Below are 27674 nucleotides of genomic sequence, written 5' to 3'. Positions count from 1 at the left end.
GTTCCACAATAGAGGGAATTCGCAAGGTCCCCTTTACCTTCCTCCGCAACTGGATCCTTGACTTCCTCATCAGGAGATCACAGTTACTGTGGATCAGAAATAATATCTCCTCCTCGCTGACAAACAACACTGGCACATGTCAAGGATGCGTGCTTTGCACACTGCTCTGCTCTCTCTACACCCATGACAATGCTGCTAGGCTAGGTACTGCTCAAACACCATCTATAAATTTACTGATGACATCTATTATTGGCAGAATTTCAGATACTGACGAGAAGGTGTCCGGGAGTGAGATAGATCAGCTGGTTGAGTTGTGTCGCAACAACCACCTTGCACTCAACTTCAGTAAGAACAAGGAATTGATTGTGGACTTCAAGATGGGAAGTCAAGGGAACACACACCAGTCCTCATAGAGGGATCAGTATAGTGGAAAGGCTGAGCAATTTCAAGTTCCTGGGTGTCAACATCTCTGACAATCTATCTCAACATATTGATGCAATTATAAAGAAGGCACAACAGTGATATATTTCAGTAGGAGTTTAAGGAGACTTCGTATGACACTGAAGACTTGCAAATTTCTACAGATGTACCATGGAGAACATTCCAACTAGTTGCATTACCACCTGGAATGGAAGGGCTACTAATGGGCACTAACCTCCCCAGCTAGGTGATGCCACAGAAAAGCAGCATCCACCGTTAAGAATCACCATCACCAGAGCATGCCCTTTTCCCATTACTACCACCCAGGTACAGGAGCTTAACGACGCATATTCAATGTTTTAGGAGTAGCTTCGTTCCGTCCCCCATCAGATTTCTAAATGGACAATGAATCTCTCTACATTTCTGCAAGTTTTGTTTTGTTCTTTTTGGAATACTTAATTTTTAAAACTATAAATTCTGATTGTAACTTATTGTTTTTTCTATTATGTACTGCTGCTACAAAACAACAAATTTCACAACCTGATTCTAAGAATGTTGACCTCCATATTTTGCAGGATGGCAGAGGAAAATATTTATATTGCAAGCAGTGAAATGGATTACTAGATTGATTCTGGCATGAAGGAAACATCTTATGAATACAAGACAAGAGGAGCCCTCAAAACTGACCTGTTATTCAATATGATCATGACTGATCTGTCCCGGACTGCCAACTGTCATGCCAATTTCCAAAAGCCCTCAAATCTTTTATTTAAAAAAACTATCTACTTCATACATAGCATTCTGAAATGCCCTAGTCTCTACAAGGTGTTGGGGAATTAATTCCAAAGATTCATCACCCTCCGAGTTCTAATACAACTCTGCAACAGGCGACACGGTGGCATGAGGACCTGGTCGATGCAGCAACTGAGGCAACGCAGCTCCCCCACCACTGAACCAGTGAATCAGACTTGCAGCATTCTACATTACCAATATTCAACAAGGTCTTATGATTCACCTCCTATTGGCAATTTGCACAGATTCCTCAGCACTGTCAAGCCTATTTATGGCCAAATACCTAAAGGCAAATGTTACGATAGCAATGCTGTAATTGCAAAATAAAACAACATACTGAAGACACAGAGGGAGGGACAAATTTGTATCATCTCAGGTAGAAATTCACCCTCCATTATATTAATTGTCCACAACTGTTGAACTCAACTTATGAAAGGAAATGGAACAAAATTTCAGCAGCAGAGCTGAATGTTTATCTGTTATAACAATAATATACGCACATAATTGAGGACATTTTACCTTTCCAGATCGTTAATGGGCAGATCATCAGACTCTTAAACAAAAGGGGATAACTACACTCCACTTCACTTGCCCATCAATGACCATCTCATTATTTCATGGTCTTCTTCTTTATTGCTAATTATTTATAACTGTGTTCACACATTTTGTTGCCTCCTGCACTCTGGTTGATCTTTCACTGATCCTGTTATAGTTACCATTCTACAGATTTGCTGAGTTTATCCACAATACAATAAATCTCAGGGCTGCATATGGTGAAGTATACAATCTACTTTGAACTTTGATGGCTATATTCAGAGTTTTTTTGCCTTTGATTTTTGTAGGAAATGATTCTTACAACAGACAGGCATCATATTACAGCAGCATGACAGCCAAACATTGGTTTCAATAACCTGTCATAACAATGCTTGAATTACTACACGATACACTTTTATATTCTTCGCTCTAATTTATCGAAGCTTCAAGCTCAGTATTTTAAAGGTTAGTTGTCTCAACAGTTGTCATCACATGAAATGTGTAGGATATGGCATCATCTATTAACCATATTGTGGCAGATAACCTTGTCATTATAATTGAATTCACAACATCAATATTGTTTCACAATTGTTAGTAAAGCAGTACTTAAAGTCTGCTTAAAGCATTTTACCTCCTTTCACATAAGATCAATTGTTTAGAACATTTTGCTTTCCTTGCCCCTAGTGAGGCTGCTAATCCATCTATTGCTGTTACAGCAACAGGCCGCTTTCTCAAGCCATCGGCTCAGTACAATCATGGACAATTGGCATTCAAATAATACTACAATTTCTCTTATACATTCCTCATAACACCAGGAAGCTAGCTTGCAATAGCAACATCCCATGCATTTTTAGCTACTCTCGACAACTATACATTAAAATGAACATGTGCAAAGACACACACTTTATTAAATACTTTGCATACTTAATAAAGTAGCCAGTGAGCGTGTGTTCATGACCTTCTGCTGCTGTAGCCCTTCACAGTTCTTTATGTATTCAGAGATGCCCTTCTGCACACCACTATTGTAAGGTGAGTTACTATCACCATCCATTCTCCTGACCCTCTTGATATCCACAGAACTGCCACTCACTGGATGTTTTTTGTTTCTTTTTGGCACTACTCTCTGTAAAATCTAGAGACTATGTGTGTGTGAAAGCACCTTGTTTGGCACCAACACTCATTCCAGTCACTTAGATCATATTTCTTCCTCATTCTGATGTTGATCTGAACAACAAATAAATCTCCTGACCATGCCTGCATGCTTTAATGCACAGAGTTCCTGCCACACGATTGGCTGATCAGACATATGCATTAATGAGGTGTATCTAATAAAGTGAGATGAGATTTCCAAGGCAGCACTTGACCAATATGGACATGGTGGTCCTTCATCTTTCTTCAATTCTGGTGCATTACTCACCTCAGGTCATTAGTTTTTACTAACCACAGGGAACAGGTTTGCTCTGTGCTTTGAATACCTCTGCCATTATCCACCAGGAGAGAGTTATAGCCATGCAACTTGGTCTGATGTCTCCTCCAGTCGGGACAGCAGTTAACACAAGTCAATCCAAGGAACCAAAAAGGATGAGTGATATTTTCTATCAGAAGTGTGAGCTTTCCTGCCAGTTTTTTCGAAACAAGTCTCGTGGCCATTTTAACCATAGAAAATATTTTAAACTTAAAACTTCCACCAAACCTAGTTTCTGATTCAGAACTTGCAGACTACTTTTTAATTTTGGTTAACACAACTTAATCTCACAACTTTTATACATGTTTTTTTTATCATGGGCAACATCAGAATCAGATTTAATGTTACTGAAATTTGCTTTTGTATGGCATCAAGGGCATGTTCAAAAAGCATTGCTTCAAAAAGACAGCAACTATCATTAATGATCTCCATCGCTCAGGACATGCTCTCATCTTATTATCACCACCAGAGAGGAGGTACAGGAGCCTGAAGACACACATTCAACATTTTAACAACAGCTCCTTCCCCTCTGCCATCAGATTTCTGAATGGTCCACAAACAATACCTCACTATTTTTGCTCTTTTGGCACTACTTGGTAAAAATATTTATTTCATAATGTAGTGTATAGCACTGTACCATAGTAATTTTATATACTGCATTGTTCTGCTACCACTAAAAAATCGTGACATATATGAGTGATGATAAACCTGATTCTGATATGGGTCTCTGTTGTCAATTGAGAGCGGGGAGGTGGCAGGGAGAGGGGAATCATGGTTGGGAAAGAGGAAGGGGGAGGGGAGGGGGCAGGATGCACCAGAGAGACATTCTGTCATGATCAATAAACCAATTTTTTGGAATCAAATGATCTTGCCTGGTGTATCAGAGCTGGGTATGTCTGCACCCGCACCACCTCGCGATCCTGGCACTCCTCCTCTGCCACCTGTCTCAAACCCCTCCCGCAGTGCTCCACCCTCACCACTCCCAACATCCTTCGCTCCTGCCAAGTTTACAAACATGCTTTCTGCTCATTGACAAATACTGTACTACTGCCGTAAAACAAATTTCATGACACAGTGATATTGTAGCTGACTAATTTAATATACACGATAGCTTAGTTGTCACACTATTGCAGCGCCAGCTTCAGGGTTAATAAGCTGTGGGCCTGCTCACTGATATGATGACATATTTCACTGTAGTTTCAATGTGCATGTGACAATTAAAGCTAATCTAATCTTTAACCTGACTCCAAAGGAAGGGACAAATCAAATTGAATGATGTTGCAACCTGAGCCACAGTATAACTGAAATAAGAACGAGTTTTTGTATGTCAATTTAATGCTAGCAACACAAGGAAATGTAATAGGAAGCTACCACTAATTGAGCACCAATTTAAAATCCATTTTGTGCTTACAAATTCAACCGAGACAAAAATCATGAAAGATTTAATTACTAAGTCCCAGGACGGCAAAACTGCAAAAAGGTTATTTGCAAACAGCAGCTGGAACGTCACTGAGTGTGAACACAAATTTAACAGAGGAAATCAGTTTTGAGACATTGGAATTCTCCCACTTTTAAGTAGTATAATGCCATAAAACAGATTTGTATCAGTCAGTTATTCTGTTAATGTCTGCATTGAAGCATCTGGGAAATCAAGGCCAGCACAGTAATCTGTGTCACAACATGAAGAAAAAACGTACATGGCTATTAAGATGGAACCAAAGAATTGTCAATATGACCACAGATAGAAAGGTTCATTTGTGGATAACTGTTAAGTTTTAGGATTAAGCTACTTTCAACTTGATCTTGAGATTGCATCCTGAGATAATTACAATTTCTACCACTGCCGTTCAATCAAATGAATAACCTAGTGATCTAATCTCTAGTCTCCGATTAAAAAAATGGTTAGATTTCAAGGTTGTGAGAAACTGATCAACCATACGCTTACTTTGTGCCTCACTGATGACCAAGAGCCCAACCACATGTTTTCACCACAAATAAATTGAAATGTTGTTGCTTTTATTTCACTTTCTTTAACCCCAATCACTTTGCAAATCTGTTTCCCGGCAAAGCTGCAAACCCCCCAATCCCCAGCTCTTACCAAACGTGCAGCTCACCTCTCGAACATTTTGCAGGGATTCAGGGGTGATGCTGAAATCCACGGGGGTGGGGGTTAACTTCCCTTTCTGAGGCTTTAAAAGAGAAAATCATTAAAAACACTTAAAAGGGGCAATCAAAGATGTTATGTTTATCCCTTAATCTGCGAGAAAAAAATTAAAGCTCAAAACACTTATGGTATAATGCCATCAGTTCTCTGCTCATTTACCTTTCAGTATGCTATCCCAGTAGATGTAGTACCAAACCATCCTAAAACCAGACAAGCCACAAAAATTATTTTATCCTTACTATTTTTTCAGTTAGTTATTGTTACTTGTATCAAGATTTTACCTGAACAAGTCTAAGACCACTGAAAGTATTTTTCTTATTTTTATTTAGAGATTCAGTACAGTAACAGGGCCTTGCTGCCCAATGAGTCCGTGCTGCCTAATTACACCCATGTGACCAATTCGGCTACTAACCCATATGCCTTTGGAATGTGGGAGGAAACCAGAGCACCCGGTAGAAACCTATGCATTCACAGGGAAAATGTATAAACCCCTCACAGAGAGCAGTGGAACTGAAACTGTGTTGTCAGCGTTGTAATAGCTAACCACTAAGCCACCATGCCACCACTGTTTCCATATTTTGTAACTTGTTACTTTCTCCCTCACCCTATTTGGTGTTAGGATCTAATTCCCAATCCAGAGTGATTGATTGCTTCATTTGATTGATTATACACTGCATTTTTGATTATTTTTGTCCATTATGTCTGAGAAACAGAAAACCTACAGCACAATACAGGATCTTCGGCCCACAATGCTGTGTCGGGCACATACTTACTTTAGAAATTACCCAGGGTTACCCACACCACTATTTTTCTGAGCTCCATGTACCTGTCCGAGAGTCTCGTAAAAGACTCTATCGTATCCGTCTCCACCACCATTGCCGGCAGCCCGTTCCACGCACTCACCACTCTCTGCATAAAAAAAACTTACCCCTGACATCTCCTCTGTACCTACTTCCAAGCACCTTAAAACCGTGCCCTCTTATGTTAGCCATTTCAGTCCTGGGAAAAAGCCTCTGACTATCCACACTATCATTGCCTCTCATCACCTTATACACCTCTATCAAGTCACCTCTTATCCTCCGTCGCTCCAAGGAGAAAAGGCCGAGTTCACTCAAACTATTCTCATAAGGCATGTTCCCCAATCCAGTCAACATTCTTGTAAATCTCTTCTGCACCCTTTCTATAGTTTCCACATCCTTCCTGTAGTGAGACGACCAGAACTGAGCACAGTACTCCAAGTGGGGTCTGACCAGGGTCCAATATAGCTGCAACATTACCTCTTGGCTTTTGAACTCAATCCCATGGTTGATGAAGATCAATGCACCGTATGCTTTCTTAACCACACAGTCAACCTGCACAGCAGCTTTGAGTGGCCTATGGACTCGGACCCCAAGATCCCTCTGATCCTCCACACTGCCAAGAGTCTTACCATTAACACTATATTCTGTCATCCTATTTGACCTACCAAAATAAACCACCGCACACTTATCTGGGTTGACTTCCACCTGCCACTTCTCAGCCCAGTTTTGCATCCTATCAATGTCCCGCTGTAACCTCTGACAGCCCTCTACACTATCCACAACACCTCCAACCTTAGTGTCATCAGCAAATTTACTAACCTAACCCTCCACTTCCTCATCCAGATCATTTATAAAAATCTCAAAGGGGTCCCAGAACAGATCCCTGAGACACACCACTGGTCACCAACCTCCACTCAGAATATGACCCGTCTACAACCACTCTTTCCCTTCTGTGGGCAAGCCAATTCTGGATCCACAAAGCAAGGTCCCCTTGGATCCCATGCCTCCTCTCAATAAGCCTGGCATGAGGTCTTTATCAAATGCCTTGCTGAAATCCATATATACTGCTCTACCTTCATTAAAGGGGTGGTGCGTGGCCAAGTGGTTAGGGTGTTCGACTAGCGACCTGAAGGTCGTGAGTTGGAGCCCAGCCGAGGCAGCATATGTGTCCTTGAGCAAGACGCTTAACCACACATTGCTCCAGTCTACCCAGCTGAAAAATGGGTACCGGCAAAAAACAAATACTGGGGGTCAACCTCTCGATAGACTGGCATCCTATCCGAGGGGTGGGGGTGGGGGGGGGGGGGGGGGGGGGGCAAGTCTCTTGCTCTCAGTCACTTCACACCACAGAAACCGGCATAAGCACCAGCCTGATGAGCCACAAAGGCTCGGGACAGACTTTGACTTTCAATGTGTTTAGTCTCATCCTCAATCAGGCTCATAAGGCACGACTTGCCTTTGACAAAGCCATGCTGACTATTCCTAATCATATTCAAATGTTCATAAATCCTGCCTCTCAGGATCTTTTCCAACTTACCAACCACTGAAGTAAGACTCACTGGTCTATAATTTCCTGGGCTATCTCTACTCCCTTTCTTGAAGAAGAGAACAACATCTCCAAACCTCCAATCCTCTGGAACCTCTCCTGTCCCCATTGATAATGCAAGGATCATTGCTAGTAGCTCAGCAATCTTCTCCCTTGCCTCCTTCAGTAGCCTGGGTTATATCTCGTCCAGTCCCGGTGACTACTCCAACGTGATGCTTTCCAAAAGCTCCAGCACATAGTCTTTCTTAATGTCTATGTGCTCAAGCTTTTCAGTCCACTGGTCACCCTTATAATTGCCAAGGTCCTTTTTCGTAATGAATACTTTGCTTCAGTATTCACTAAGTACCCCTGCTAACTCCTCGGGTTCCATACACACTTTTCCACTGTCACACTTTATTGGTCCTATTCTCTGAAGTCTTATCCTCTTTCTCTCCACATACTTGTAGAATGCCTTGGGGTTTTCCTTAATCCTACTCACCAAAGCCTTCTCATGGCCCCTTCTAGCTCTCCTAATTTCATTCTTAAGCTCCTTCCTGCTAGCCTTACAATGTTCTAGATCCCTATCATTACCTAGTTTTTGAACCTTTCGTAAGCTTTTCTTTTCTACCTAACTAGATTTTCAACAGCCTTTGTACACCATGGTTCCTGTACCCTACTATCCTTTCCCTCTCTCAATGGAACGTACCTATGTACAATGCCACGCAAATATCCCTTGAACATTTGTCACATTTCTGCCTTATAATTTCCCTGAGAATATCTGCTCCCAATTTATACTTTCAAGCTTCTGCTTGATAGCTTCATATTTCCCCTTACTCCAATTAAATGTTTTCCTAACTTGTCTGTTCCTATCCCTCTCCAATGCTATAGTAAAGGAGATAGAATTGTAATTACTTCTCCAAGAAGCTCTCCCACTGAGAGACCCAACACCTGACCAGGTTCACTTCCCAATTCCAGATCAAGTACGGCCTCTCCTCTTGTAGGCTTAACTACATATTGTGTCAGGAAACCTTCCTGAACACACCTAACAAACTCCACCCCATTTAAACCCCTTGAAATTAAAATCTCCCAACATGACAACCCTGTTATTATTGCTCCATTCCACAATCTGTCTCCTTATCTGCTCCATGATGTCCTTGTTAATATTGGCTGGTCTATAAAAAACACCCAGTAGTGACCCCTTCCTGTCCAAACTTCCACCCACAGAGACTCTGTATACAATTCTTCCATGACTTCCTCCTTTTATGCAGTCATGACACTATATTTGATCAACAGTGCCACACCCCCACCTCTTTTACCTCCCTCCCTGTCCTCTCTGAAACATCTAAAGCCTGGCACTCTAAATAACCATTCCTGCCCCTGAGCCGTCCAAGTCTCTGTAATGGCCACAACATCATCGCTCCATGTACTGATCCACACTCTAAGTTCATCCACTTTGTTTGTGATACCCCTTGCATTAAAATAGACACATTTCAAACCATCAGCCCGAGCACATCCCTTCTCTATCACCTGCCTATCCTCCCTCTCACACTGTCTACAAGCTTTCTCTATTTGTGAGCCAAACGCCCCTTCCTGTCTCTTCAGTTCGATTCCCATCCCCCAGTAATTCTAGTTTAAACTCTCCCCAATAGCCTTGGCAAACCTCCCTGCCAGGATATTGGTCCCCCTCGGATTCAAGTGCAACCCATCCTTATTGTGCAGGTCACACCTGCCCCCAAAAAGGTCCCAATGATCCAGAAATCCGAATCCCTGCCCATCCTCCACCTCACTCTATTCCTATACTCAGGGCCGCCAGCACAGGCAGTAATCCTGAGATTACTACCTTTGTGGTCCTGCCTCTCAGCTTCTGTCCGACCTCCCTGTACTCTATTTCCAGGACCTCCTCTCTTTTCCTACCCATGTTACTGGTACCAACATGCACCACAACCTCTGGCTGTTCACTTTTCCACTTCAGGATATTGTGACGCAATCAGAAACATCCTGGACCCTGGCACCTGAGAGGCAAACTACCATCCATTTCTTTCCTACGTCCACAGAATCACCTGTCTGACCCCCTGACTATAGAGTCCCCTATCACTGCTGTCATCCTCAACCACATGTGAATCAAACAGCAGCTATCTCCCATAAGGTCCCACCAGCTTAAGTTTTTAAAAATCCGAATGTATGCTCTGTAAAAGCTGATTCATCCTCTGGTGTTTTCAAAAACCAGATTTTCACTTACCAAGGAATAGACAATAAATTCACAGTTTTTCACCAAATCCTTCGCAAGGAGTGGTCGTCGCATATCACACCGAAGTGTGTACTGAAAGAAACAAAATATAAATACACCTGAGCTTAATCCCAGTCGGAGAGAGGGGCGGTGAGGGAAACAGATCTACCAGGCACACATTTCAGAAAGTAATATTCCAGATCAGCAAGTTTACTCCCTGCTTATCAGTGGAAATGCAAGGTTGCAGACGGTCTTAAGGTCTTTTGTCAAATCTTTGCTTCAGGTAGCAGCCCACAAAAGAAGGCAAATAAATACTTAAGGACCAGGAAATTTGAAATACAGGCTCCATCACAGGAGACCTGCAACACTGGATTATCAAAACAGAAGAAAACCACAGAGATTAAAAAAAAAGACATCTCCAAATTAGCTTCAGTAATCCTCCGTGTCTACTTTGCTGATGACACTGCTGTTCTATGACTTAAGTAAATTTCAAGAAACAATTGAAACCAGTAGCAATTACAATTATAAAGGCAAGCAGGACATTTCCCTCCAGTAAAATCAATTTAGTAACCATAACAGTGCAGCCCAAGTTTAATCCAATTTCACAGGTCTTGTTTTAGAGCGACACGAACAATCAGGTGAGACAAACCAAGTAAACAGAATACCAAGTGAACTTAAATCAACCACACATTCATCAAGTCCATTATACAATATTAAAAGGATTAATGTGAAATTAATTTGGAGATGAGAACTAGGAATAATTTGCTCAGGTAAAATGAATGTGCTACCTCATTGATCAAGGTAGCATTGACTAATAAAATGTTTATCAACCTGAGTAAAGTCTGTCACATTGTCATTCACATTATTATTATTTTCCTCAACAGATGAACCAATACACCCTTGTATGTAGGGCGCCAAAAGAAAATGCCATGAGTCTACATCCAAACAAAAAAATTTTTTCAGAAGATCACATACAACTTGCTGGGGGAGCTCAGCAGGACAAGCAATATCAATGGAAAGGAATAAAGAACCGACGCTTTAGGCCATGACCCATCATCAATCCCGATGAAGGGTTTCTCCCTGAAGCATCGACTTTTCCCTGTAGCTTTCCACAGATCAGGGTTCTCAATCTTTCTTTATTCCATGGACCCCAACCATTAACCAAGGTGGTGTGTGGACCCCAGTTGGGAACCCCAGCCAGAGATGCTGCCTGACCTGCTCAGTTCCTACAGCATTTTGCATGTGTTACTCTGGATTGACATCTTTCAGAAGTTCCTATTTATTTGTTAAACTAAATCCAATCTGCTCCAACAAATGAGCATAAAAGATACAATGGATTTTTTTCACGAGTCAATCTTAATTGACAAGTATTTATCTGATTGTTGGACCCAGCTGAGTATACTACCTGTCTTGCTTCATTTCCAAAAGTTAATTAGCTGTGAACCATAAACCACTTTGAAAGTCTTGAAATGAATAAAAGTAAATTTTAGTCTCATTTTATTGCCCATTTATTACCCTGCATCTCTGCAGTGAATTAGTCTGCATCAATTTGAATTAGTCAGATAAAATCAGCAAGGAGTAGTCTTGTGTCGAATAACAGAGTGCTCTCCACTTCCATGAACTTCAAAGCTCGAGGTCTATACATCGAGAAGTAACGTGCCATGAGGTTTTAAACAAGCCGACGTGGACATTAAAAACTCAGCTAATTATAACAGGTGGGAAGAAAGACTGATCAAATGGAAATCAAATTTCTAATCAGCCAATCATATGGCAGCAAATACATAAAAGCATGCAGTCCCCATGGTCAAATTCCACCCTACCCTCAAATTTACCCAGTCCATTTCTAACATCTCCCAAACCTTTGTCAATCTCACTGTCTCTGTCTCTGGAGACAGGTTATCGACTGATGGCTTGATAAACCCCCAGACTCTCACAGATACCTGGACTATACCCCTTCCCATTCTTACTTGTTAAGAAAAACACCATCCCCTTCTCTCAATTCCTCCGTCTCCACCTCATCTGCTCTCAAGACGAGGCTTTTCATTTCAGAATGAAGGAGATGTCCACCTTTTTCAAAGAAAGGGGCTTCCCTTCCTCCACCATCAATGCTGTTCTCACCCGTATCACTTCTATTTCACACGTCTGGTCTTACTCCATCCTCCTGCAACCCCACAGGGCCAGAGTTCCTCTTGTCCTCACCTACCACCCCACCAGCCTCCAAGCCCAGCACGCAATTCCCTAGAACTTCCGCCATCTCAAATGGGATCCAGCACCAAACACATCATTCCCTCCCCCACTTCCTGCTTTCCACAGGGATTGCTCCCTATGTAACTCCCTTGTCCTTTCACCCCTCCCCACTGATCTCCCTACTGGCACTTAACTTTGCAAGCTGAACAAGTGCTACACCTGCTCCTACACCTCTTCCCTCACTACCATTCAGGGCCCCAAATAGGTGAGGCAACACCTCCCCGAGTCTTTTGGGGTCATATACGGTGTTCAATGCTCCTGATGTGGCCTCCTGTATATTGGTGATACCCGAAGTAGATTGGGAGACCATTTCGCCGAGCACCTACGTTCCGTCCGCTCCCCTACTGTCATGATGAGGGCACACTGAGGTTGGAAGAACACCTTATATTCCGTCTGTGTAGCCTCTAACCTGATGGCATGAACATCGATTTCTCCAACTTCTGGTAATGGTCCCCCACTGGCCCTCTCCTTCACCAGTCCCCATCCCCTTTTCCCTTTCTCGCCTCATCTCCTTGCCAGCCCATTGCCTCCCTCTGGTGTCCCTGCCCCCTTTTCTTCCATGGTCTTCTATCCTCACCCATAAGACTCCCCCTTCGCCAGCACTATATCTCTATCACCAATCAATTTCCCAGTTAATTACTTCATCCCTCCCCACCACCAAGTTTCACCTATCACACCCTGCGTTCCTCTCTCCCCTCACCAACCTTTTAAACCTGCTCCTCATATTTCTTTTCTCCAGTCCTGCCAGATTCTCTGTCCAAAATGTCGACGGTACTTTTTTTTCCATAGATGCCGCTTGGACTAAGTTCCTCCAGCATTTTGTGTGAGGGACATGGTCAAGAGGTTCAGTTGTTGTTCAGACCAAACATCAGAGTGGGGAAAAAGTCTGATCCAAGTGACTTTAATGTAGAACCTTGAACTGAAAGGGCTACAGCAGCAGAAGACCACAAACGTACAGTCAGCAGCCAATTTAATAAGTGGCCAATGACTGCACTAATAAAGTGCAAGAACAGGCAGCTAAAGGATGGGAGGGATTAAGGAAGGCTGTTAACTTATTAGAAAGTACGTTCGGTACAGTATTATCTGTCTGTGACTTGTTAACACTTGTTAGTCCTTTCATTAGCTCTATTTTGCATTTTATTTGACTCAATAATTCTTTAGTCATTTTAGCGTGGCAGGAATGAAGCCATTGCGAGCTTGATTTTCTGCCTCCAAAATCTTTGCACATCCTTGTCATGTGATCAAGTTGCACAAGACTCCAGTCATTGGAAGGGAAAATTGGACCAAATGCAACTTTCCCGATTATCATCCATCTTCAATACTGCAAGCTACAATCACCTTAAAGCTTTGAGTGCACAGTAGAAAAGCTTCATCCCGTCCACTACCATATCCTTGCCCCGTCAGACAAGGTGAATGCTGATCCCGCAATAATCAATTGTGACAATGCTGAAAGTTGATCCTTTTACAAAACATGGTGTTGTTCACATACCTGTATATTTACAAAGACCCCATGGTATGTCTCGTAGAGGACTTTACTGCCTTTGACTTTCAGTGGGAATTCAAAAGGGATTTCTGTCCGGCCACTGGGAAGTTTCCCTGCCTTGACTACTTCTATATTATTGCTGATAAGCTGGATAGGCTAGCAAAGAAAACAAATGCAAACGTTAAAATCTGAAAGCGAGTTGAACCAAATAAACTGAGGGATAAAACTGAAAATATGTTTGTTCGTTCATTATGTGCCGTGTCGCATGACTTGGGCGATCATGGTCTTTGCGTGATCATGATCATTCTTGGCAAATTTTTCTACAGAAGTGATTTGCCATCACCTTTTTCATCACCCCAGCCATCATCAACACTCTCCAAAGATTGTCTGCCTGGCATCAGTGGTCGCATAACCAGGACTTGTGAACCCATGGGAGCAGGCGGTGAATATCACATAACCACCTGTGGATTAAGCAGGTGCTACACCTTACCCAAGGGTGACCTGCAGGCTAGTGGAAGGAAGGATTGCCTTACACTTCCTTTGGTAGAGATGCATCTCCACCCCACCACCCTGGAAATATGTAACCAAGGGGAAAAAAAGGTCTAAGAAGACTTCTTACCAGATCTCGAAAACGAGAATACTTTAAGTTGCAAAGAAAAGAAGGGATGCAGAGAACAAATAGTCAAGTGATAGTGTGAAAACCAAATAATGCAAATAATAGTGAAGCCACTTGAGTGACAGTAGTGAAAGACTGTTCATGCTGGAAATTTGAAGTAAAATAGTTATGCTGGAACTGGAGACAGATTGCAAGTGCTAGAATCTGGAACAAAATATAAACTGCTGGAGAAACACGAGCAGCATCTGTGGAGAGAATGGAATAATCAATGGTTTGATAGGTTGCATCAAGGACAGAGTGGGGGTGCGGGCTGGGAGAGGTGAGACAGATGCTAGAAGGTAGACCGAGGAAAGGTGACAGATGGTGGACAGATTGAGTTTAGTAGGGAAAGGTAGATTTGTGAGACAGAGAAAGATAGATGATAGATGGAGTCAGACAATATAAAAAAAGGCAGATTAAGCAAGGTGGAGAAAGGAGGTTGAAGGTGGAGACAGTCACCGGAGGATAATAAGGCATGTAGTAATGACAACAGACCAATACTTTGGAGGTCAGAACTTCAGCTTCCAGTATTGTCACAATAGATTGTGACATTAAATTATTTCTCTTTGATAATATATGGGTACTGTGTAAACTACCAAACTGCAATTAAAAACCCAATTATTGCAAAGTTCAAAAAGTTCAAAGTAAATGATCAAACTGCATACGTGTCACCATGTACAACACAGATTACTTTTCTTGCAGGCATACTCAACAAATTCATAACAGAATAATAACCATAATCGAATCTATGAAAGACTGCACTAACTTGGGCGTTCAAGCAGTGTGCAAAAGGCAACAAACTGCACAAATACAAAAAAGGAATAATAGTAAGCAATAAATATAGAAAATTTGATTGACGCTAGTCTTCATGCATCAATATTCATCAGGAACAAAGTCTGAGTACTTTAACTCTATCCAGGCCCACATTACGCATAACTTGTAACATTAAGGACAGTTGAGGCATATTAATCAATGTAAAGTACAGGACAGCAGATTATTGAAGCAGAGTACTCAGAAATACTGCTGGTTCAGTACCTGGCTCACCAGTAACATTTGCCATGCTCCTGATTTCTATCTTCCTCTTCTACTCATTGGGGCTCGGTGTTCCCCTACACTTACTTGTTTCAATGGAATATTTATTTTTTTAAAGATCTAAAACGTGGCGTAGAAAATCTACTAGTCCAGCACCTGCAACGTCACAAGCCTGCTAAATTGATCAATTTTCTGAGAAAAAGTATCACACCCAAAACATTGACCTGGTACAAATCAGAATTTCCGTAGTCCCAGCATCGTATCCTTTCATCTCACAGTATGCTGTCTCACTGAACACTATTACCAGTAATTGTTATCCTGTGCCAAATATTTCCACCTGGTTCTTGGGTTTCAGGTAGTCTGGATCTTTTGGGAGGGTTGTGGGAGGATTGAATTTAGGAAACAAAAGCTTATCATGCAAACATTTTATGAAATTCCAGACTCAAAATACACTGGCTCTTCAACTACTTGCCCAATCACGCAAAATATAGTGGATTCTGGTTAATTGGGACAACCCTTAAAGAACTAAAATCGAGACAAGAGCTGGGATCTCCTTTGTTGATTTTTGATACTGTGCTGCTTAACTGGGACATGAGATTGCTGCCAAACAGTCTCTGACTAGTGTCAGACGTGTGCACTTGTGTGTCCATTAGGCAATACACCATGCTTAAAGCAAACAGGTCTTCAACAGTGTCAGGTGCATATGCTTTTGCTATGCTATTCACTTGGGCTGACCGATGCCGAATTCAAGAACAGTGATTATGACACTACTTCATGCAGGAAGGCAATGAAGGTAGTCCATTATTTGCACTAGATGTCTGTGCTGATTTTCTTCATTTACAGTCAAAAGACTGTCAGCACAGTTGGTGGAAAAGTACATGGCTGGAAGGGGTATGGAAGCCTATGGTCTGGGTGCAGGTCAATAGGACTAGGCAGCATAATAGTATGTAACTTGGAGTAGATCGGGCTGAAGGATTTGTTAGTGCTGTGGTGTTCTATGACTTCATTCAGGGAACCAATAGACCTGTGACAAGGTAACTTTGACTGATCAACGTTCTATCTTTCCTCACAAAAACATTTGAGGCGAGTCACATACTTTTTCACTATCTGGCATTTGTATTTTTAGAGCAGCGAGGAAGAGATACATCTCTCGCAAAGGAGGTAGAAGGCTCTCCTTCCCTCCACTAGCCTGCAGGTCACCTCTGGCAAGGTGTAGCATAAGCTTAGTCTCTAGTCAGGGTTATGTGAAGCCATGGCAGCAGGTGGTGGTTGGTTGTATGAGCAGATGGTGCAGTTCTAAGTCCTGGTTAAGTGACCACTAACACCAGGTGAACAATCTCTGAAGAGTATTGATAATGGTCGGGGTCACCTGTCTCATAAAGGCAGTGCCCAGAAGGTGGCAATGGCAAACTACATCAGCAGAAGTATTTGCTAAGAACAATCATGGTCATAGAAAGACCATGATCACCCATGTCATGTGACACAGCACATAACAAAGGAATGGTATCCATATTATACAGTCGAGCCACTATCTATTTGGAGGATTACAAACACAAAAGACCAATCATATCATCTTCTGAAGAGAGTTACACAGTTTGACGTTATGACAGTAATTCAGATTTTAATGCCAGAAAGTAACGAAACAAGTCCTTTTACAACATTCAGACAGATCTACAAGCTGATCTCATTTAATAAAAGTGGAAAATAACAGAAAGCAGCTCACTTACTTTGACAGAATTGTAGAAAGCTTCAAACACACCAACGCTCTTTGCACTGAGCTGGAGGCTGACGGTTCCATCCATGGTCAGGGTGATACCCTGGTGCTGGATGGGTTCTTTACTGGATAAAATAATCACCCCAGACAGCGTTTCCTGCAACAACAAGATTACACGATCAAGAGTCCAGGTGATATACAATTCAATGTACCACACACAGCTTAAATATTCATCAACTTGTGAAAACGTTTTGCTTTATTACAATGGGAAATACTCTTTTTGAATCATTTCAATGTAAAAGTTTTGGGAACATTAAGAGCTCAAGAACAAATATTAACTACCATATTTGTAACATTAAGGTGTTGCTTATTTAGAGATACAGTGTGGAACAAGCTCTTCTGACAAAACGAACCACACCAGCCAGCAATCCACATTTTTGTTCTGCGATAGGAAACTGGAGCACCAAGAGGAAACCCACACATTCACAGGGTGAACATGCAAACTCCTTACAGATGGCTCTGGAATTGAACTCCGAAGTTCAGAACATCTCAAGCTGTAACAGCGTCACATTGACTGCTAAGCTACCGTGATGCCCTAAGTTCTTCAAAATATAAGGGGAAGGGCGAGTGATTACCAGTTAGGAAGGCTTGTGGAGTTAAAGTAGAATTCAGGTCAGCCATGATCTAATTGAATGAGAGAACAGGGTCAAGGGAAGCTGAGCAGTCATCTTTTTGGCTCTTTATGCTCAAGTTGCATCTCCTAATACCTGGACTGCTTCTTATTGACAGCTACAAACAATCATGAGAATCAGAATCGAGTTTATTATTACTGTCATATGTCATGAAATTTGCTTATTTTGTGGCAGCAGTACAGTGCAATACATAAAATATACTATAAATTACAATAGAAAAATACATTGAGAAATAGGTTGTGCAAAAGGACAGCAAAAATAGGGAGACAGTGTTCATGGACCATTGAGAAATCTGACAGCAAGGGGAAGAAACTGTTCTTAAAATGTTGAATGTGAGTCTTCAGGTTCCTGTACCTCCTCTCTCACACTAATAACGAGAAAAGGGCACGTCCTGGGTGGTGCATATTCTTAATGATGGATATTGCCTTTTTGAGGCATTGTCTTTTGAAAATACCCATGATGGAGCTGATTATGTCTACAAACCTCTACAGCTTTTTCTGAACCTGCTCATTGGAGCCTCCAAACCAGACAGTGATACAACCAGTTAGCTCTCCATGGTACTGTAGTACATCTGTTAAAAAATTGCTGGAGCCCTTGAAGAATTTGGCAACCTTATGGTTGAAACCCTGCATCAGTGTCTCCTGTTGATAGCTTTTGTCACCCACAAGTTTCTATATATTTATCTATTGTTATCCTTTCTCTCATCTCATTGGTGTGTTCTTGTTCAAAGCTTCAACAATTCTCTCAAGGTACAAATGCACATTTCTGTGAACTCAAGTGTTTTGCCTCATCCATCTCAAATGATTTTTCTGCCTCTGAATAACTATGCCAGAAGACCACATGATCATGTCATGTTGCTGTCTGTCGCAAACACATTCTCCAGGTAGGAACTCCCTGTTGGGGAGATCCAAAGGAGGTGGACAGTGTGTGTTCATCAACAAAGTTTGGTGCACAAACTCTTCTGTAGTCAGCAGTCAGTGTTCTGCGGCAAATGAACATTTTACAATCAAATGCCGGCCATATTACCTGCCAACACTCTCTCCCCATGAGCGTTAATGCCAAAAGTTCATCTGGACAGTCTCTTCATAATTCAATTATTGAGTGATTAGTGTAATGCCCTGGTTATGATTTCTACTGTTATGCTGTAGATATGTTATTTTAGCAGCTTCTGCAAAAGCGGTGTGTTCTGCTGGTAGAACGCTTGGTTTCAGCTAAAGGGGCTATGATATTCAACTTAGGAATGTTGCGTCAGCCAGTCAGGATGGTAGAATTCGAAGGTTCTAGGGAGAGCTGGGAGAGAGAAATTTGTGATGGACACTGGTGGGGTTTGTGATCTTTTTGGCAGGAGCTGTGGAGAGGACAGGAGGGAAGATGGCTGAGAATGCCATGGGAAGGAGTCCCCGATGCACAAAGTACTTTGCGCAGATGAATGGCTCCAAGGAGGAAGGGCCAACACACCTGAGAGAGAGCCTGTTTGTTCGATATGGGTTTCAAGCAGCTCAAAATGTGGTGAGTGCTTTCAAGCAGACTATGGGTCCAACACGAACATAAAGGACAACTTCAAGATGAACTCTTAACCTTTGGACTGGGTTAACTGAAATGGGCCCTTTTTATATTTCTTTTTCCTACTAACTGTTCCATAAAGCTGAAATTTGTAAATATATTTTATAATTTTATGTGGTGTACGATCTGTTATTTCTTGCCGACTGACAATTTTGTATGGGCAGTACTTACACAGCATCCGCTCCAATCGACATTCTTTTATACAGAACATCATGACGTTCCCGTTTGGCTGAACCCCAAATCATACCGACCCTAGACGAATATTGTTTATGAAAGGTGGCCTTCTCACCAGAGTCCCGTGGCTGTTAGCAGAGCCGGCTAAAGAGCCAAGTTTGCACAGGAGCCTGGTGAGGGGGTTACAAGTACATTATGTTTTACAGGTTGCCTTTTATATTTAGATTATGTTTTTTGTTCTTCACGCTTAGTGCTGTTTTATATGCTGCACTGGAGCCAGAGTAACAATTATTTTGTTCATTCATTTGTCTACTGAAGAATGACAAAAAATCAACTTTGAATCTGATTTACATATCTGTATACATGTAACCAGTGCTGGGATGAGCATTGAAAGTAAATTTATTATCAAAGTATGAAAATGTCACCATATACAAACAAGATTCACTTTCTTGTTGGCATACTCAGTAAATCCAAGAAACGTAATAGAATCATTGAAAGGCAACACGAGTGAATCTGCAGATGCTGGAAATAAATAAAAACACAAAATGCTGGCAGAACTCAGCAGGCCAGACAGCATCTATGGGAGGAGGTAGTTTCGGGCCGAAACCTTTCATCAGGAGTGAAGTAATATGGGATGGTCGAAGGGGGATAAGAAGTGGGGGGAGGGATGAAGTAGAGAGCTGGGAAGTGATAGGTTGGAGGGAAATGGGCTAGGGGGAAGGTGGAGAATTATGGGAAATAAAAGAGAAAGAAAAGTAGGGCTGGGGGGAGATTATAGTGAGGGGGGAAAGGAGAGAAAGAGAACCAGACTAAAATAATAGATAGGGATGGGGCTGGGGGGGGGGGGGGGGGCAGGGGTATCGACGGAGGTCTGTGAGTTGGATGTTCATGCCAGCAGGTAGGAGGCTACCTAGGCGGGAGATAAGGTATTGCTCCATCGACCTGTGTGTGGCCTCATCTTGACAGTAGAGGAGGCCATGGACAGACATGTCGGAGTGGGAGTGGTCTGTGGAATTGAATTGTGTGGCCACAGGGAGATCCCGCCACTGCTGGAGGACTGAGCGCCGGTATTCGGCAAAACGGTCTCCCAGTCTGCAGCGGGTCTCCCCAATGTATAAATGGCCACATCGGGAGCACCGGATACAGTATATCACCCCAGTTGACTCGCAGGTAAAGTGGTGCCTCACCTGAAAGGACTGTCTGGGGCCTGGGATGGTGGTGATGGAAGAAGTGTGGGGACAGGTGTAGCACTTCTTCTGTTTGCAGGGATAAGTGCCTGGAGGGAGGTCGGTGGGGAGGGATGGGGGGAATGAATGGACAAGGGAGTCGCGTAGGGAGCGATCCCTGCGGAAAGCCGAGAGTGGGGGGGGGGAGGGGAAGATGTGGCTGGTGGTGGGATCATGTAGGACTTGACGGAAGTTACAGAGGATTATACATTGGATCTGTAGGCTGGTAGGGTGATAGGTGAGGACCAGGGGGACTCTATCCCTGGTGAGCTGGCGGGGAGATGGGGTGAAGGCAGAGGTGCATGAAATACGGGAGACGCGATGGAGGGCAGAGTTGATGGTGGACGAAGGGAAGCCCCTTTCTTTAAAAAAGGAAGTCATCTCCTTTGTCCTAGAATGAAAGGCCTCATCCTGAGAGCAGATGCGGCGGAGGCAGAGGAATTGAGAGAAAGGGATAGCATTTTTGCAGGAAACAGGGTGGGAGGAGGAATAGTCTAGGTAGCTGTGGGAGTTAGTAGGTTTGTAGTAGACGTCAGTGGATAGGCTGTCTCCAGAGATAGAAACAGAAAGATCTAGAAAGGGGAGGGAGGTGTTGGAAATAGACCAGGTGAATTTGAGGGCGGGGTGAAAGTTGGAGGCGAAACCAGTTGAATTTGAGGGCGGGGTGAAAGTTGGAAGCGACCTTTCTTTCTCTTTTATTTCCCAAAATTCTCCGCCTTCCCCCTAGCCCATTTCCCTCTAAACTATCACTTCCTAGCTCTCTACTTTATCCCTCCCTCCACTTCTTATCCCCCCTTGACCATCCCATGTTACTTCACTCCTGATGAAGGGTTTCGGCCCGAAACGTCGTCATTACCTCCTCCCATAGATGCTGTCTGGCCTGCTGAGTTCTGCCAGCATTTTGTGTTTTTATTTAGAATCATTGAAATTCCACACCTAACAGAACAGACAAGCAAACAAAGTGCAAAAGACAACTGTGTAAATACAAAATATAAATAATAATAATAAGCAATAAACATTGAGAACCTGAGATAAAGGGTCCTTGAAAGCGAGTCCATAGGTTGCAGGAACAGTTCAGTGACGGAGTGAGTGGAGTTGAGTGAAGTTACCCTCTTTGGTTCAACAGTCTGATGGTTGAGGGCGATAACGTGTGGGTAATGTGAGGGATGAAGTTAAGTGGCTGCAGTCAGCACAAACATCAGTTAGTTTTACCAGAGGTGGATCATTGTGGCCTGTGTAATTATCACATTGCTGACATTCCAGTCAAATAATTTTTATTGACTTGGGTGGGTCCTGACAATTCAACTGCTGTTTATGTTGATAATATCAATGGAAGACTGCTGTGAAGTTCCAGTAGAAGAGTGAGTGTCTGTGTATGTGTGCGCCCTTAACTCCTGGTGGAATCGTCGGGGCGCAGTCATGACAAGTTTTTTTACACTGATCTTTTTTTTGGTGATTGCTCATCATACGGCATGTCTTGGGCATCTGAAACCTGGAGGAGCCCATCCCTCTCCAGATGTTTTTTTTTTGAGGTCGAGTTACTAGCACGGCACTCAACCCAGGCACGGATGGAGAGCGTGTAAGGAAGCCGGCTGGATTCGAACTCAGGACCTCTTGCCCTGAAGTCCAGCGCTGATGTCACTACGCCACCATTTATTATCAATAATTACAATAACCTATACCACCTCTCTCCCGCTCCCTTCTCACAGTACCCAGAAAGGTTCTGGTTAAATAGGACTATAGCAAGTCTCACTAAACTCTTTCTCAACCAAAGCCCTATTTGGACCTCATCTACGTTAGTTTGCTGGTATGCCCTCAGTGTGTATTTTCACTGCCACCATACATTGTGGTATATACATTACAAACAGATAAATAAATTTATCCTTAGCAAACCAACACATGGGTTTGGTTGCAACATTTCAGGAAGTTTGAGTAAGTACACGAATGGGAAGGGTGCAGAAAGCTATATTCTAGGTGCAGGTCAATGGGACAAGGCAGGATAACAGTTCAGCATGGACTGGATGGGCTGAAGGGCCAGTTTCTGTGCTGCAGCACTCTAACTCGATGCATCATCTGGGTCTATTGGGGAAATGTGTATCAGTCTCAGGTTTAAATAGTGAGTCACTGGATGACGGGGATCTCATCTTTATTTCCTTTTGTTACTCCTCTCTGCACTTTGTGGTGCATCGGGCAGCAACCTTGCCATTTCTTTAACATTCGTCTGTTTTTGACAAGGCCGAGTTGCGAGCTCACCCAGCACAAATGGGAAGTGTTCAAGGAGCCGGCCGGATTCAAACCCGGGACCAGTCGCCCTGAATTCTGGTGTGGATGCCACTACACCACCATTTCCCACGAGGATATAATACTGGCTCTATGAAGGCTTTGCGTCCTTTGAACACAGGTAAGTGCTCTTAAACATTATGTATGCTTCCTTCTTCCTTTTAAAGAGATGTTCCATCTCTCTTGTCAACGATGATTCCTTTACCCAAACATTTTTCCCCTTCCCAGTGGGACAAACCTATCCAGAAGCCCATGCAATTGAACCAGGATTCATTTGGAAGTACATCTCAGCCTCAAACACCTTTCCAGGAATCAAAGAACATAAAGTACCACCCTTAAAATTTGGGAGATGGGGTGGAAGAAAAAGGAACCCATCATCAGTGTGTATAGACAACCGCCTTCAAAGATCATGTCCAATCACTGCCCCACAGCACTGCAAGGCATGGGATCATCACCCAAAGATAATAACAAACTGTCATCAACATCTGCAACGGTAGATTCAGCAACTGTGAAAAATGTTCAGAAATGGAGACGCAGGTAGGAACACACAACCAGCAACACGTTGATGTTCCACTGGGTAGTTTTCTATTAGTCACAGTCTGCTCATAGACATGGTGCAGCGTTGACTCCATGTTTTAACAGGAATTAAAATCTCAGGTGATTAGCTGCAGCTTGCTGCTCCAAGTTCTATCAGAACGACAGAGTTGAGCACCACACACAGCAATGTTGCCACCTTGCTAAGATGAACAGTATTGAAAAGCGCCTGGTCAAATTTACAGATGGGCTGGCACTTTCCTGGGCCATGAGTGCTGTCATCTTGAAATATGCAAAATTAACACTGAAATACAGGCACCACACTCTCAACACAAAGTCACAGCAGTGCCTCTACTTTCTTCTACGTTTGTGGAGTTTCGGAATGTCAACAAAATTTTTGACAAACTTCCATAAATGCACAGTGGAGAGTGCACAGGAAATCCTCTGGACCACTGAGAACACCTACAAAGAGCACTTGCACAAGAAAGTAGCATCCATCATCAAGGTCTCCCACCAGCCAGGCCATATTCTCTTCTCACTGCTGCCACCAGGGAGCCTGAGGTTCCACACTACCAAGATCATTGACAATTAAGCTCCTGAACCAGTGTGGATAGTTTTACTCACCTCAACAGTGAACTGATTTCACAAAGTATAGACTCACTATCAAGGGCTCTACAACTCACATTCTCATTAATTACTACTTTTTTCAAACATTTGCAGAGTTTGCCTTTTGCACATCGGTTGTTTGTCCATCTGAGTACAGTTTTTCATTGTTTTTATTGTGTTTGTTTGCATCTGCTGCGAATGACCACAAGGAAACAAATTTCAGTGTTGTATATGGTGATATATACGTACTCTGATAGTAAACTTGCTCTGAACTTGGAAGTTCTCCACAAGTACAAATTCAAGTTGCTGTTGTGATAGCATCTGCCCAGCAGAGTGCAGCCACGATACGCTAACAAATACATTTGATTGCAGGACCACTCATTCGCAACTTTTCAAAGAACGGAGAACAGAGGGTGGTGAACCTGTGGAATTCTTTGCCACAGACAACTGTGGCGGGCAAGTCATCGAGTGTACTTAAGGCAGAGATTGACAGGCTCTTGGTTGTTCAGGTGTCAAAGGTTACGGGGAGAAAGCAGGAGATTGGGGCCGAGAGGGAAGATGAAATGGCAGAGCAAATTTGATGGGCTGAGTGGCCCAATTCTGCCCGTGTCTTATGGTCTTAAGATGCAATACAAGAAGGTTATCCACATCTGTGGGACCATGCAAGGATACCTTGATTAGGATCGCTGTCCTCAGGACAAGGAGGATGCTGAGGAAGAAACAGAACGGGAAGGAGTAAGCCACCCAGACATTTGAAAGACAAGCATCTGACAACACTCATGCAAGCGGGCCACTGCAGATATTGGGCTAATGCCATCAACTCAGTTACAATTAATGGTTAAAGTCCCCAATTTCTTATCACTTTTTCCACTCACCAGAGCTCAGCACCAACCACAAGACCTTTTGTGAAACCACAAACCTGAAGTTTTAATTGTGATGTTGCCCCAAAAGTTTAGAGCTAGCAATTTTAAGATGCAAAGAAAATGATTCCTAGAGATCAACAATGGGAAAGTTGGCTTAGAGATGTGATAACTATGGATTCAAATGTGATAGGAAGAGGACATTACAAGGAGTTACATGTTTTGCCATTCAATATCAAAAATTAATCTGACTTTTAGTCTCTATCCATCTGTCCGGTTATGATTTTGGTACTTCATCTCCTGAAATATAGCTTGGCATGATCTCAAAATTCAAGGAACAAAAACACAAGTTGCTGAACAGATTTCCAAGATCAAACAGAAATGAATTTTAGAAGAAACAGGTATCTCAGCAAGAGGGGTTGAGAGATAGAATGTAGCATATGCAATCAGCTACTGAGATGAAAAATCTCTCCACTTATTTTTAAATATAAATTCTCTATCTCTGTGGGTTGTAACACTTAGTCCACAGGTCTGAGATCAGTAAAATATTTGGCATTAGTCACTTTAGAAAATTACTATCTGACCAGAAGAGTGACTTTAGATAAATTATTTGATTAAATAACAGACCAGTTCTGAATAGTCTTAAGGCTTATTTCAGATTCTATTCTTCTGGCCCTATTGAAAAGGAATAAGCAATACAAGTGGTATTATCTCTGTTTAAATTTTATGCATGGCTTTTTTCAGTCAACCAAATATTGTTTTTTGTGGTTCTAGTCCTTATCAACTTGAACATTTGATATTTGGTTATGCATAAAACCACAGCTTACCATTGCCAGTGTTTAAAAAAATACTAAATGGTTAAATAATAGTTCACCTTTCCATAAATTCTGTACAACTTTGACTTGAACTTTTGTTATCACAGAAAAGCAGCTTCTGAAATTTTATACTCAAACACTGCAAGCAGGAATCATAAATAGCTTTTTAACTGTACATTGGGAGCTGACAGTAAGTCACATCTCAGCAATTTATAACAACATAGGGCATTTTTTTGTTACTTTTTCCGGCTCCATATCATAACAGACTGAGACAACTACATAGGGAAAATAGTAACACAATTTTTGAAACATTACTTTAGCACAACAAATAATCATCCATGTTGATCAAAGCAGATTTTATGGCTCAAGGAAAATACCCCAGAGCTTTCGCCTGGAGAAAAAACATGAAATTTGAAGATGAAGTAGTCAGAATTAGAATGAAAAGAATTTCAGAACAGGAGCTGTTCCGGGCTGTCGCTCTCGAGAAATAAAGGGGTACTAAGATAAGGGAAGAGCAGACCACAAGAAAAAATAAACTAAAGTTGAGAATCTTAAAGTCGTTTCGCTGTTTAACTAGGAAACGGTGAGGTATTGAAATGATGGGGGAACAAAACGTAGAGGAACTAATAGGAGGAAGTTTGAACTGACGCCGTGAGAATACTAAATAGTCGGGGTTAGAGAGGGCAGGAAGGTGGGCAAGAACAGCGGATGAACTGAGCAAGGGGGCGGTACAGCAACACGATGTATTCGAACAGGATGCGAGGCTCATCCAGTGCCCGGCCGTCGGTGACAGAACTGTTCAGGTTAGGCCTTGCTGACAAGTCGGCTCGAGGAGAGACGAGCCTACAGCAATGGTCGCCGCACTCACCCCCTCATGATACACTTTGTTTGCCCGTTTTAACTTGATGTCCACCGACATCCCGACCTTGGCACCGACACTCCGACACCGAAGCCAGACTCACAACCACATGACCCGTTCGCTCTCCTCTCACGTCACCTGACACGTTCACGCCTTCGCCGGCGTCATGTGACCTGCTCGGGGTCCTCCCAGTGACACATGGCTTTCCCAGCGTGCTTTGAGACCGGTCGATGAAAGCGTCGGGTCCCTGATGGGCTGGAGAAAATGTGAAAAGCTGGAAATCCGAGCACGAAAGTGTCCTGCTGAAGGGTCTCGGCCCAGAACGTCGATTGTACGTTTTTCCATAGGTCAATGACAATTGGTTTTCTAAACAAGGGCCAGAAGTAATTATTGCATTTCAGTGATTTTAGTTTCATTTATTTTAGTCTTTAAATGTGTACAGAGTTCTTACTAAGTTAGTGTACAATCCATTTGAAATACCGCTATCTGTATTTCCATACGAAAATAGTGAAGAAAAACTATCTTTAAGATCCATTTCCCCCTGCATCCCAGTAACTAAGGAAGTAGAGACAATCATTTGAGTGCACAAAGGAAGGATTTAACCCAGACTTAAAATGAACGAACAAACATGAAAGATCATGAAGAGATCTTTAGGGGGTTTGACAGGATAGATGTAGAGGAATTGTTTTCTCTATTTAATAGGATTGAAAACAATTAGTATAGACACAAGAGAGCAAGTATCAGCCAGATAGCTTGCATTAAGATGTAAGTAGTCCATCTTAATTTGGTTTTACTCTAACACAGCTGCAACCTGATCTGGGAATTCTCAACTGTTTTTTTTCAGGTTTTCTGCATAAACTGTGTTCCACCACTCAATTTTTCTGTGTTTTTAAAATTCTGTTTCCAAATCCCATCCACCTTCACTCATTTCTGTTTAAATTAAATGGTTCTGCATGTATTTTGTTACTTGGTCATAGTTATTCTTTATCACAGAGATTCCCTTTGTT

The 27674-nt window shown here is 42.5% G+C and overlaps 2 protein-coding genes across 3 annotated transcripts in view; one reads left to right on the top strand and one right to left on the bottom strand.

Moving 5' to 3' along the window:
• Nucleotides 1-3962, top strand: part of ttc3 (tetratricopeptide repeat domain 3) — a 177868-nt gene extending 173906 nt beyond the window's left edge. The window contains exon 43 of the mRNA XM_073044993.1: nt 996-3962. Coding sequence (XP_072901094.1) covers nt 996-1031 — 36 coding nt within the window. The 3' untranslated portion in view covers nt 1032-3962. The remainder of the gene's footprint in view (nt 1-995) is intronic.
• The window catches only part of vps26c (VPS26 endosomal protein sorting factor C), a 39554-nt gene extending 12724 nt beyond the window's left edge, over nt 1-26830 (bottom strand). The window contains exons 1-5 of one of the 2 annotated variants that reach the window (XM_073044995.1): nt 26677-26830; nt 17072-17215; nt 13664-13813; nt 9940-10020; nt 5326-5400 (exon numbers count right to left, since the gene is read on the bottom strand). In XM_073044995.1, coding sequence (XP_072901096.1) covers nt 5326-5400; nt 9940-10020; nt 13664-13813; nt 17072-17215; nt 26677-26727 — 501 coding nt within the window. In that variant the 5' untranslated portion in view covers nt 26728-26830. The remainder of the gene's footprint in view (nt 1-5325; nt 5401-9939; nt 10021-13663; nt 13814-17071; nt 17216-26676) is intronic. The other variant, XM_073044996.1, reaches the window with a different exon arrangement.
• Nucleotides 26831-27674: the final 844 nt, after the last annotated feature.

The sequence above is a fragment of the Hemitrygon akajei genome, chromosome 5 (genome assembly GCF_048418815.1).
Source record: "Hemitrygon akajei chromosome 5, sHemAka1.3, whole genome shotgun sequence".
NCBI classification, from domain to species: Eukaryota; Metazoa; Chordata; class Chondrichthyes; order Myliobatiformes; family Dasyatidae; genus Hemitrygon; species Hemitrygon akajei.
Note: the sequence above shows the minus strand (reverse complement) of the source record. Positions and strands in the feature narration are given on the sequence as shown.